The 12,251-nt window shown below is 37.8% G+C and overlaps 2 protein-coding genes across 4 annotated transcripts in view; one reads left to right on the top strand and one right to left on the bottom strand.

Moving 5' to 3' along the window:
- Positions 1–7,096, top strand: part of RPRD1A (regulation of nuclear pre-mRNA domain containing 1A) — a 67,264-nt gene extending 60,168 nt beyond the window's left edge. For all 3 annotated transcript variants that reach the window (XM_025211006.1, XM_025211002.1, XM_006029526.3), the window contains 2 exons: positions 1,431–1,629; positions 2,238–7,096. In XM_025211006.1, coding sequence (XP_025066791.1) covers positions 1,431–1,580 — 150 coding nt within the window. In that variant the 3' untranslated portion in view covers positions 1,581–1,629; positions 2,238–7,096. The remainder of the gene's footprint in view (positions 1–1,430; positions 1,630–2,237) is intronic.
- A 152-nt stretch (positions 7,097–7,248) lies between these two features.
- The window catches only part of CUNH18orf21 (chromosome unknown C18orf21 homolog), a gene marked incomplete at its 5' end in the record, with an annotated part of 9,109 nt that continues 4,106 nt past the window's right edge, over positions 7,249–12,251 (bottom strand). The window contains 2 exons of the mRNA XM_014522661.2: positions 7,249–7,660; positions 9,738–9,943. Of these exons, the coding sequence (XP_014378147.1) occupies positions 7,507–7,660; positions 9,738–9,943 (360 nt within the window). The remainder of the gene's footprint in view (positions 7,661–9,737; positions 9,944–12,251) is intronic.

The raw sequence follows: 12,251 nt of genomic DNA on the forward strand, positions 1-12,251 counted from the left end.
TGGTGGGGGGCACACGTCCATCTTAGCCTTTCCCTGGGCAAAAGTAAAAGTCAGCGCCTAAGTATCCTTGTAATGGGATAATAATAAAAATGTTACACAAGTCGTTCTTTCAATAATATGGAAACAGGATGTAATTTCTAAAGAAATTGACAAATTACATGTGCTGAAAACATTTATGAACAGTCTGTTTTAATGTAGACATTTGCTTACAGTTTGCAATACTGAACATATTAAATATGGTATCTACATGCTGTAAAAATTGATGCCAAAATCAAAAGAAACCAGGAGTATCCTGCAGCAATCCTTGGCTTGTGAAATGCGATAAGCTTTCAGTGTTTATATCACTGTGGTGAGCCAGTTTCTGCTTCTGCTTTAATTCTTTGTGGCACTCTGGGCAAGTCATATTGCTTTACTGTGCTTCAGTGAAGCTGACAATTTTTATATTGACATAGTAGTGTGTGACATGTTGTTGCAGGTCTTTTAAGGCTGAATTAACTTTTCCAAAGCAGTTTGAAAGCCCCCAAATTAAGGTCCCAATCACGTGTACACATAGGGTAAAATCCTGCCACACTGATATCAATAAAAGTTGTGGCATTAGTTTTATGCATCCTGTGATCAGTACATTGACTCAAAGATGGCTAGCCTACCTCAGAATTTTCAGTGTGTGGAGTTGGAGGCACTGGACTTGCTTCAGATCTCTCTCTGGTATAAATCATAAGTAACCTCACTGAAATCAGTAGATTTATAAGACACAAGTAAGAGAAGAAACAGTTTCAAGTAGCTTTAGTATAGTATCTCAGAATAATTGCATGCTATCAGACATTTGTACCATTGTACAAACTAATATAGACATCTGCCTCTTCATTTAGTTTTTCTTATCACAGTAAAATCAAAAAATTAGTAGTAACATATAAGTAAATCTCTTGAGAAGTGTTGTGATTGGTTTCTGGAAATCAGATGTTTTTGTTAGCCATAAACCTTTTGCAAAATATTTATTTCTCTAAGGATATGGACAGATGAAAACATTAAGATGGCTTAAAAACTGGTTGGTGGGGAATGACACCACACATCAGTTTCTCCACAGTAATTGTTTAATGTGTCTATTCCTGTCCCACACTAAGTGGAAGCCAACATGCTTACTCCTGAATAAAACAGGACAATGTTATTGTAATTTAGCATCCACTTACTGTGGGATAGGAGTGGACACAGTTATTTAGTGTGGAGCAGCTGATGTGGTTAGACCCCCCTACCTTTCATCTTGGCATAATTTATTTGTCCATCCCTATAAAATTACATTTGGTTGTCTCAGGTATTTAAGAAATTATTTTTTATACAATACTAATTAAATAATGTGGGTGATATTTTGAAATCCTAGCCTATAGCAGCAGTGTCTGGAAAAGAACCTCATGATGAATCATTTTGTATTTCAGGAATACAAACGCAAGCTAGCCAGAGTATCCCAGGTCCGAAAAGAACTCAGGTCACGCATCCAGAATCTTCCTGACCTGTCCCGACTCCCAAATGTTACAGGCAGCCATGTACACCTACCATTTGCAGGAGATATCTACAGTGATGATTGATAATAAGAACATCTCTTTCCATTGCCTCTACTTTTCTGTGGAATGAGGGGTAGGTCAGACTGGTTGATATTCCTGTAGTATTATTTTTGTATATTGTTGTTGGAGAGTGGTGGTATAAATATTCCAGATAATTTATAAGAATTGTTTAATATTGATTTGTTTACTATTTTATTGGTAAGTGAGCATATAGTTACATTTCTAAAAGGTGGCATCTGTGTATTATTATGTTAAAAATAGGTAATTACCTTAAATATACATATCTTTTATACAGACTTTGATCAGGTACCCTTTAAGAAACTGATTGGTTTCTGCTTTATGATTTTTCTTATGTACCCTTTCTACTCCATGTAGTTTCAACATATAATCAAAATATACATTTAAATTGCTACATTTCAATGACTAGTGAGGCAGTAGAAATCACACTATGGAAAATCACAATTTTATGTTGATAGTAGGTTACTGCAATTTATTTTTAAGTTGAAAGTGATCTTACTGGCTATTATTAATGGACCTGTTCCCAAAGTAAAACAAAAGTAAGTTATTAATCAATTTTGAAAATGGAAAATATTAATCATGTTAAATCCAGTATGTCTTTAAGTGACTTGTTTTTCAATTTATACTACCGTAGTAACTTTTCTTTCTCTTAAAACTTCACAGTTTCAAAATTGAGGGACCACTGGCTTGTACAGCAACCCATTTCTGGCACATCCATCTCCATTAAAAAGCTGATCCCAAAAATGTGAAGCAATTCCACAGCTTTAATTATAGTGTGAGTTAGTTGTATAGGACCAGATCTACTGCTGAATGCCCATGATTAAGATTTTAATGTGCTTAAGTACCATTTTACACATGCAGCGCAATACTATAGGTAGAATGCTGTAGTAAATGTAGAATTTGGGCCAAATCATTCTCTCCCATGGAGACATCCATCCAGAAAGGCCAATAAGAGCCAAAGCCCCCATCCCTCCAAGTCCCTAGCGAACATCATCTAAATTGATGTCGCTTTTCTCACAGAAAGAGGGAAAATTCTTAGGTTATTGTATATAGTAAAATGTGGGAAAATGTTGCTGAATATTTGTTTTTTTTTAACTCCAGTATGATACAAATACAGCATTTGTATATGGGTAGATAAGCTTGGGGAAATATAATTGTTTACCATTTTTCTTGTGTACACATAAAGGGCCAGCTTTTAAGGGTGTTTAAGAGTCTAAATATACAGATGGATGTCTACTGAGACTTTCAGAATTGTTGAGCCCTCACTCCTTTTGAAATCAGTGCAAGTTAGGCACTTTTGAATCCCCCCCTAAATATCTATCTGTGTTTTTATAAATACCCTTAAAAACCTGGCTCAAAGGTTTGCAGAGGATGTATTAAGAATTTTCTGTTAATTGTTTTCCTTAGTTCCATTTCACTGTAAACTTTCATACCAATCTTAACAAATACTCACCATTCTTCATACTTATCATGCCTAGTTTTGCAAATTCAAATATTGTACATCAGCAAAATGAAAACAAATAAAGTTTACAACAAATTAACACTTTCTCTGATACCCTTTTAAACATAATTGTTTTGGAAGTAAAAATAGACTGAAAGTTTCTTTGTAATCCTGGTGTGAAACCCTGGTTCTGTTGAAGTCAATAGGACCTTTTTGCCATCAATGCTATTAGGGACAGGCCCTGGAATACTTTTTCATTGTGAACAGGAGATAAAATATTACTTTTTCAAAATATGCATATTTAGACACAAGCCCTGTGTCTGATTATCCTCCCTCACACAAAGTGCCACAAATGAATCATAGTTAAGGGTGAAACCAAAAAGGTTTTCCACAGCATCCTTTCTCTCAAGTATGGTTTTGACAGCTCACAAGAGTCACAGAGAGCTTAGTCCCCCACCCAAGTATATTTCTCTGTACTTCTCAAGGTAAAAAAGAAACAGAGTATTTGTAAAGAGAATCCATACTCTTCAGGATAGTCTCTGGGACTGTGCCTGTCCTCCCTAGCTATATCACATCATTGTAAGTGTGGTTGCTATCTATGGCCTTTCAACCATGCCTGGCCGTAGAGCACTCTTATACTCTTTGGGGTGTATATTCATGAAGTAGGAACCCACAGGAACTAAAGCCAAGTGGATAAATGTTCGTTTACACACATTTCCCCCTGAGACTTGCAATGGGATAACACACAAAAGTATCTGGCAGACTCCGCTCAAAAATCGGATTAGGAAATGAATCTATTGATGCTAGTTAACCTGAGCTCATCAGGTTGATGGCAGTTCAGGTTTATGACTCCATAGCAAAATCAGAGGTGGGGAGCTGGGGCATAATTAGCTCCAAGGAAACAAAGTAGGTTTTCTTTAGCAGAAATAGGCATGTACAAAGACAAATCTGTGGTTATTTTTAAAGAGAATGTTAAAGTACGACTGGAAAGTTAGACCTAGATTGAGCTTCATGTTTAAATGTGTTCTAATCCATTAAACTATAGCTGTATAAATGTGTGTTTAGGCATATACATGACTCAAAGCAGTTATCTCATGAACAAACCAGAAAAGCACAGAACAAAACAATAGTCTCAACAAAACACATATTCCAAAGCAGAAAGATCATTATAACCATGCAGAGCCCCCATTTGATTCATGCAGGCTCTGTGTGATTTCCAGGTTTATCTTGAAGATCCATGTAGAATCCGGAACCAGGATTTGCAAAATATTTTGTTGTAGAGAGAATGTAAACACTTGTACTTTCTCTTCCTGCCTTTTACAGAAAAACGTATGACCTTAATGTGTTAAAATCAGGGTAAAATCAGCTTTTGGCAGCTCAAGAACAGAGAAGATAGGCACTAACTTCACTATGTCTGTTTTGTTCTTCCAAATTGTTTGTATTGTAATCCTGTTGCATCTCTATAGATAAATGAGTGGTTAAATGCAAAAAAAATTAGGAAAAATCTTTTCCTCATCATAAAAAAATACACTAATCTCAAAGAAAAGTTAAGTGGGAAGTTTGAGAACTATGTATGCTGCTTTTTCTGGATAACATTTTCTGTATTTTAGTACTAAAATCTTTACCTCATGAAACCCTTGGTTTTTAAAGTAGCTATTAATACGTTGAAATGTAGGGGAGATAAATGTCCCTGGTTTGTCACTACAAGAACCCCATGCCAATCAAGGAATGATGAGCTGGATTTCATATAATTTTACAGTATCAACTAAATTAGAAGTTTTAGTGCTGTGACAATAAATGCACCAAAGGAGATGATCCATTAAGACACAGCAACAGCCATTATATTGATATCCTTAAATTCTTAGCTACCAAACCTTAGCATACGTTCCTGTAACATCTCAAGAGTAAGTGTGGGAAGCTCAGAACCTGAAAACAAGTTTGGAGACTAAATGGCAGAAAATAATTGACTAGAAAACTGTAAATGAAACAAACGTCTGGCTTAACAGAAATAGAGTTTTCTCTGTAGATTATTCATGTCCACAATGTATAGGTAGTTTTGTAACCACTCTGGGTACAGATTTGTTGTGTTTTTTATTTGGTAATGTGGTCTGCTCTCACTGAAATACCAAACTTCCCTCACTCCACAACTAAAATACCATACCAAGATACTTTTTGAGCTTGAAAATGTTACACCCCTATGCAAAGGTAGATTTTTCCATGAAACGATGTAGACAGTATATTCATTATTTGGCCTTTCTTCTTGGAAAAAAATGGAGCTAAGCCTGCAGCCCTTCATCATATAATCACTACTTATTCAGTAGTCATTTTTCTGCAACCAGTGGGACCTGCTCACAGGTATAAAGCCTTGGGTCAAGGCTCAGATTTCATAGTTGTACAATTCTATATGTCAGTTCTCCCTGTTCTGTGGTTTTTCAAACAAATGTAACATCCTTGGTTACAACACTTCAGGTATTTTAAAAATAATTTGTCAGCTTTGTTGGACGTTAACCTGTAGTTTAGAGTAACATTCACTTGCTTGCTTTACATTCAGCTACTGTTCAGGTTTTCACATATGGTGCACATACCCTTCATTATTCTCTCAACACAATCCATATACTTTAAAATGTTGTATAAAGTAACTTAGCAAAGTATCTAGCTGAGAAACTTCATTTTGATTTGATAACAGTACACGCCTGTTTTTCTAAAAGTAGTCAGTAGATTAGGAACAAACGGACCTTGCTTCCATGAGTCAGTGGCAAAACTCATATGAAGGTTAGTGATTCCACAAGGGTCCTCCAGTGGTTACAAAATGTATGCATTTAGCATGAAATTCACCTCAGTGCCAAGGACCAGCATGAGGCCCGTAGAAAAGCCCTTGCCACAGAGTGAATTTGTACCTTACAGAATGTAAGTACATAGATTCAGCATTATTGTGGATAGATTATGAAGTGGATGCAGTGGCAGGATTTCTGAAGGGTTGATTTTCTGTGGGTATAAACATTTGGGACCAGTTCCACACATTTTATTCATGCAAATGTTCACACTATTTCTGTGATTTAAGCAAGTAGATTTGGCTCTTAGTGACTCACTTTTAGAAAATTAGCTTAAAATCTTAATAGGTATGTTATTTTTTCATAAAGTTGATATCCAGTTCTGTCTGAGACCCTATCCCCTGTGTGCTAAGTTATCTCGATTAATAAGTAGATCTTCTCCATCTTATTTAGAACTCTAATTCCAGTTTTATCTTTACTACATTAAAGATGCTTAGTAAGCATGAACTTTTTGTGGGGTTTGCAAAAATGCAATAACGGCACTTTGTAATTTGTTTGCAGCAAAAACGACTTATTTGTTAAAAGGTAACAAAGGTCACAAAAGGTGACAAGTAAGAAAACAAGATGTTTGAAATGTAAAGGTGTTTCATTATTGTGCTCTGCTCACAGAATGCGTAATACTTGTGTAATTTATGTTCTAAGTAACACCTCTCTGTATGTTTTCATATTTAAAATAAATTGTTGTAAAAACATTTTGTTTATAAATAATATTATTTAATACTTGTAGAACTGTATTTTAGTAACTGTTTTTTTTATACTGACCCTATGAACCACAACAGTGGGGGAATGGTTAATTTTAAGGATGACATTATGCTTAGTATTTAAAAATGGTAAAATGAATTGACACTTTTAAAGAAAAGTTCAAGACTTCCTTGTGCTGTCTTAAAGTGGAGTAATTTGTTTGGAAACCTTTGCAGAGTCTGGGCATTGTATATTTTAACTATAACCTGCTCTTGGAAAGGTACACTGCACATTACAGCATCTGTAAGGTTACAGCTCTGGGAAAAGCATATGTTTAAACCACTAGAGAGTCTGCAAGAACAGGCATTATTAGGGGCCTGGACAGTTAGATCAAAGGATATCAGCTCTCACAAAACGGTATAGACAGAGGATCTGCCTTCCTAAAACTTGTGTGAAGGCCCAATTAGAAGCAGCCCCTGAACTCTGTTCAGACTCCGAAAACCTAAAAGCAAAAACATCCAGCATGAGAAAACCGCATGGGAAAACCAAATGCAGCTGCTTGGTGGGTTTTCAGCTTTACCAGGGCTGGCATGTTAAGATGCGGGGATAAGTAGGGATGAGCTTTGTGTTTAAATGCTTGCAGGGTACAGGATCCTATTTGAAAAAAAAATCCCTATACATACAGATAATTTAATTCCTGAGCCATTAAAGTTCAAACTTCTTTGAGACGTGGCATATTAATTTTATTATTCCAGCAATACACACTGATGTACAACCCATTTGGAAACAATCTTTGTATTTTTATGTGATGTACTCAAATTTCCCCCTGCATTACAAAAAATAAAAAACTTGGCAAAGAAAGATATTAAATAGTATCTGGGTATGTTGTAAAGAAGTATTTAATTTGGTTCATTTATGGAGCTAATCTTAACCATTGCTTTGGTATCCTTTATCAAGATTACTGTAGTCATTCAGTATTTTAAAGTGAAGACAAGAAGTTTTTCAAGCCCCCGTTCTGACTCTCTTCTTTTTCTTCTTGGTCAAGAAGCCATTTTAAATGAGAGAAGTGAAATTTTGTGTTCCTGGGAGTCCTGGGAGAAGAAATGGGTGTTGACTTTCCAGACTTACATGTTCTGAAAAGGAAAGGAAAAAAGCAATTGATTTGTAAAAAAGTGAGACTGGTATAAATAATAACACTGTAATTTTATGGCCAGATTTTTAAAATGTTCAATGAATACAATTTTAATTGCAAATATAAACTATATTTGAACATGAAAGTGAGCAGGTATAAGCATAATTGCCTGTCTGTGGATGCATCTACACGAGATATTTACTGCAGAGTAGACTAATTAGCTCTGCAGTAAAATGTCATCATCTACACATGTGGTATTATTAGGACAGAGTAAACTACTCAACTCTGTCACAACGCATGTGTAGATACTGACGGGGCTGGTTGCAGCATGAGGGTGCTTTGGTGCAGGGGCTGCCTACCAGCTAGTCCTGCACTGAAGCACCCTCATGCTCCAACCAGCCCCTCTGCAGCATGCTGAACTGGGGCAGAGAAGCCCTGGGCTGGTAGGCTGACCCCCAGGGCCCTCTGCCAGCCAGAGCTGCTCTGCCCTGGCTCAAAGTGCTGCAGTTCTGGGTACATGTGCAAACAGTGCGCCTGGGAGCAATAAACTCTGGCACTAACTGTACCAGAGTTTATCCAATCGCCTTAATACCATGTATAGATGTGCTCTGTGTATACAAACACTGAGCTATGCACACAGCTGCAACTGTGCTTAGAAAAAAAACAATCCCTAAAAGAACATTTGATGCTAAAGGACAAAAAGAACTTGAATGTATGCTTATAGCTATAGACTTCAAGTTTCTTTTCTATGCATACTCGCTCTGTACAATAGAACCTTTTGACCCCTACGACTAAACAATTAAATCACTGGTCAGGAAGCCTCGATTTAATCATTTTTTTCTACAAAGAGTGAATTCTCGTTGTTTTATATAACCATAATACATATTATTCATAACTCAGAGATAATGTAGGTATCATTTTTAGAAGGTACACATTAAACATTTTAAAGCAGTGACTTATTTTGATACATTTTCAGATTAATTTTGTAGCTACATCAGAAAACTGAATGATTTGGTTATTTTATTTATGAATTCAAGCAGATACTTGTGAAGTCACTGGGAGGTAAACTATCTCCAATTCAGTAGATTAATCTTTTATATTTTGCGTGTTTGCCACGCTATATTAGGAGGACATCAAATGAGTGTTGCAGCCATAAATTATTAGCTTGGGGCTTTCTTCACTTTCTTCTAGATTTCTTCTCATCTTTGATTTCTTCTCTCCTTTATGGCCTGACAAGCCTGCTGCCATGATAGGTTTCCCTTCTAGCATACCATTCCCTTATTAGATCTCAAATCAATGGAGAGGCTATACTCAGCAACTTATCCCTCAAGACTTCTGGCATATTCTGCTCAAAATGTTTCTCTTACGCTCCTACTGCCCCTCCCTCCTTGTATTTGTCACCAGACTCCTCCCTCCTTGCCCCCAACAATTCTCTATTCATTTAACTTCTTGAAACTCTGCACTTTTAGAGAGTGGTAATGGCTTGACTCTGCACACAAACTTGCATAGAGACAAACAGGGCTGATGGGTAGGTCATCAGGTATGTCAGTTTGAGAACTGAAACTAAGCATCACAGAGATGCTTAATGGGATCTTCTAGACTGAGCACTAAGTCCCCATTGGATAGAGTGATTTTTCTCTAATCTTTACTAATCCATAGAGGAGCCTCTGGGACCCCCATAAGATTGGACCCCTAATATAGTCCATGGCCTGTTGTGACATATTTATAAAACTTTTCTAAAAAGGTTACATGAACATATTGCCTCAAACAGTATATACTTACCTCAAATAATATATAAATACCTATTCCATGATGATATCGTTGAGGTTTAACATACCTTAAATTAAAACTATCTTTACAAAGGTTTATTTTTTTTAAGTATTGTAACAAAAAAATTTTTTAAATACCATTAAATCAAAAAACATCTGATTTAAATTTTTAAAAAATTAAAATTTGTATCCACCCTGAAACTAATTATTATTAAATGACATCTGATATCACAGTAAGTCAGTGGGAGATAGGACTGTGCCCTACTCATAAAGGTATGTTGCCCTTTTACGTAAAATGGAAATATGTACTTGGAAATGGATGCTGGACTCCTGCCTTTAGACCCAGAGTTACTGTAACTTGAGGTTGTCATATTTGTAGGTAGTTTGTTCAGGACGGGTGTTTCCATGACGGTTTTATTCCTTGGAGTACCAGAACAGCTAGCTACTGTTGCCAAAAAGTCCCGTCTTTCACCATAATGTCTTGTTGTTTTGTTGCACAAGTTACATGTAACCAACTATAAGGAGAGAGAGAGAGAGAGAGAAGGAAATATTAGCTCTTTTGACCGTTATTCCCCATTTTATTTATAAGGTTGTTGTGAGACTCACCAAACTTTTATTTTAAATTCAAGAGATTCAAACTGTTTAAAACTACTTGCTTGCATGAAGCAGGGAGACACAAAAAGCTATGTTAAATTCACAATTCCATTTTTTCTTTAAGCCACTTAAGACAAATTCCCAGAGGTATATGGAGATGACACCATTGCCCTTGAAATGAATGTCAGGAGATCCTTGAATAGCAAATGCATAACATACTGAAATATGGAAAAGAAAGGAAAAGAAACAAGGAAAATATTAGACAACATTAAGACTCGCTCTAACTGTACAGCACTTTTCACCACCAGGTGGTAGAAGCTCCGTTCTTGGAGGTTTTCAAAACCCCACTAGACAAAGCTTTGGTTGGGATGATCTAGATAGGGATGGTCCTTGCTTTGAGAAGGGGGTTGGACTAGATGACCTCCTGAGTTCCCTTCCATCCCTAACTTTCTATGATTCTATGAATGCACCTCAGTGGATTTACATTTTATTACAAATATACAAAATGTTCAAAATACATTTAAAAATGTGCACAGAACTGCATTTGTGCTTAGAAAGCAAAACCAGTCCCTAAAAAGGTTTTACACTAAAGGGTAAAAATAACTTTGTTTATAGCTGCAGATACTTTGAGGTTTTTTATGCACATTGCTCTATTCATTACAAGCTGTTTGATGTTTGCAATTGAAATAATTATAATTACTTTCTTTTCAGAAAGTTTAAATCACACTTTTTGTTTGGAGACTCACCAAGGTATAATAAAAATCTCCAGCATTCAAAAATAAGGGTATGTGGATGTTAAATATCTCACTGAGTGTAGCTTTTGTTACTGAGGCAAGGATGCTCATTGAATCATGGAGAACGGGAACCCAACAGAGGAAGTAGAGCCATCATTTCATAATATTTGAGTAGTTACCTAAAGTTAAAAAGAAAACCTCCAAAATGTTTTATTTCAAAAGAAGTATTTTGATCAAGAAAGATGCTATGCATTTTTCAGTTTTGTGGGTTTGACCAAAGTCAATTCTTCACATGGCTCTAGCACTTAATAAATTTTTTAGCTCTGTTGCAGGGCACCAAGGTGTGCCTGCACCTTTAAAGGCAAAAGCAGCCTAACAAAGGAGCCCAGAGCTCCACAGCTGCAGCTGCAGGTTGCCTGAGTAACAGGCTAACAAGGTAATTAGCACCTGCAGGCAGTCAGCTGACCAGAAGAACTCAGAGCCCAGGTAACATATAAGCCAGGGCTGGTTGAGCTCACTCTCTGGCAACTGCAGGGAGAAAGACTTCCTGCACAAGACTGCTGCCTAACATATCTGACTCCCTGCTTGGCTACCTCCAAATCCAGTAAGACTCTAGGAGCTCATAAGGTACCCAGGGCTAAGGGGTACGCTATCCTAAAGGTGGGAGTTTGCTCTCTTAAAGGGGCAGTGTACTGCCTTTATTGTTAGCTTTATGTTATAGCCAGGGGTTTAGGTTTGTTATTGTTTGAACTGGTGGACCAGGATGAGGCTAATAGGCGAGGATGAGGCCTCATTAGTGCCCAAAGGAGCACAGGCTAGAAGACCTAGCTATATTAAAGGGGTGGAGGCTAAGTAGGCCGAGACCCCAACAATAGGAATAATTCTAATATTATAAAAGCCTTCGTCTGTCTGTCTGTAATGCTTTATTTGCACTCTGATTGGTTGTCTGAAACAGCCACTTGGAGTGCTCCAAGAGCTTTCCAGACAAGAAGCGAGGGGAACGGTGGAGCTGACAAAGTGGGCAGGCACAAGGGGGAGAGAAGCTGGAAGGGGAGGGGGGGGGGCCCACGTGTGCGTCCCCCGCTCCCGGCCGCCACTGGGCCCTGAGGACAGCCAGGAGGCGGGGGATGCATGTGGCCAGACATGTAGCAGCGGTGGCACAGGGTGTAAGCTCCCCACCATGCCTGGGAGGCAGCGGCACTGCTGCGGGGTGGAGCAGCAGGGGGAGGGGTGCGCTAAGTTAGTAAGCTAGACAGCAGGGGCACACATGGGGCTGGAGTCACAGCAGTGGTAGTGCAGGCCAGCTCCATCCCCTGCCTGCCCCCCCACCCCCCATCATTCTTGATGGGTAATTGGCTAGTATTTGGATAAGGCCTGTGAGGCTTGGGGTGTGGTAAAGGTGAGGTTTGGAGCCATGCAATTGTTCCACAAGACCTGAGGTGCCACACACAGCACGGTAGTAAAGAGAGGCCTGGCAAAAGGCCCAAAAAACAGA

The sequence above is a fragment of the Alligator sinensis genome, unplaced genomic scaffold, assembly GCF_000455745.1.
Source record: "Alligator sinensis unplaced genomic scaffold, ASM45574v1 scaffold285_2, whole genome shotgun sequence".
Lineage (NCBI taxonomy): Eukaryota > Metazoa > Chordata > Crocodylia > Alligatoridae > Alligator > Alligator sinensis.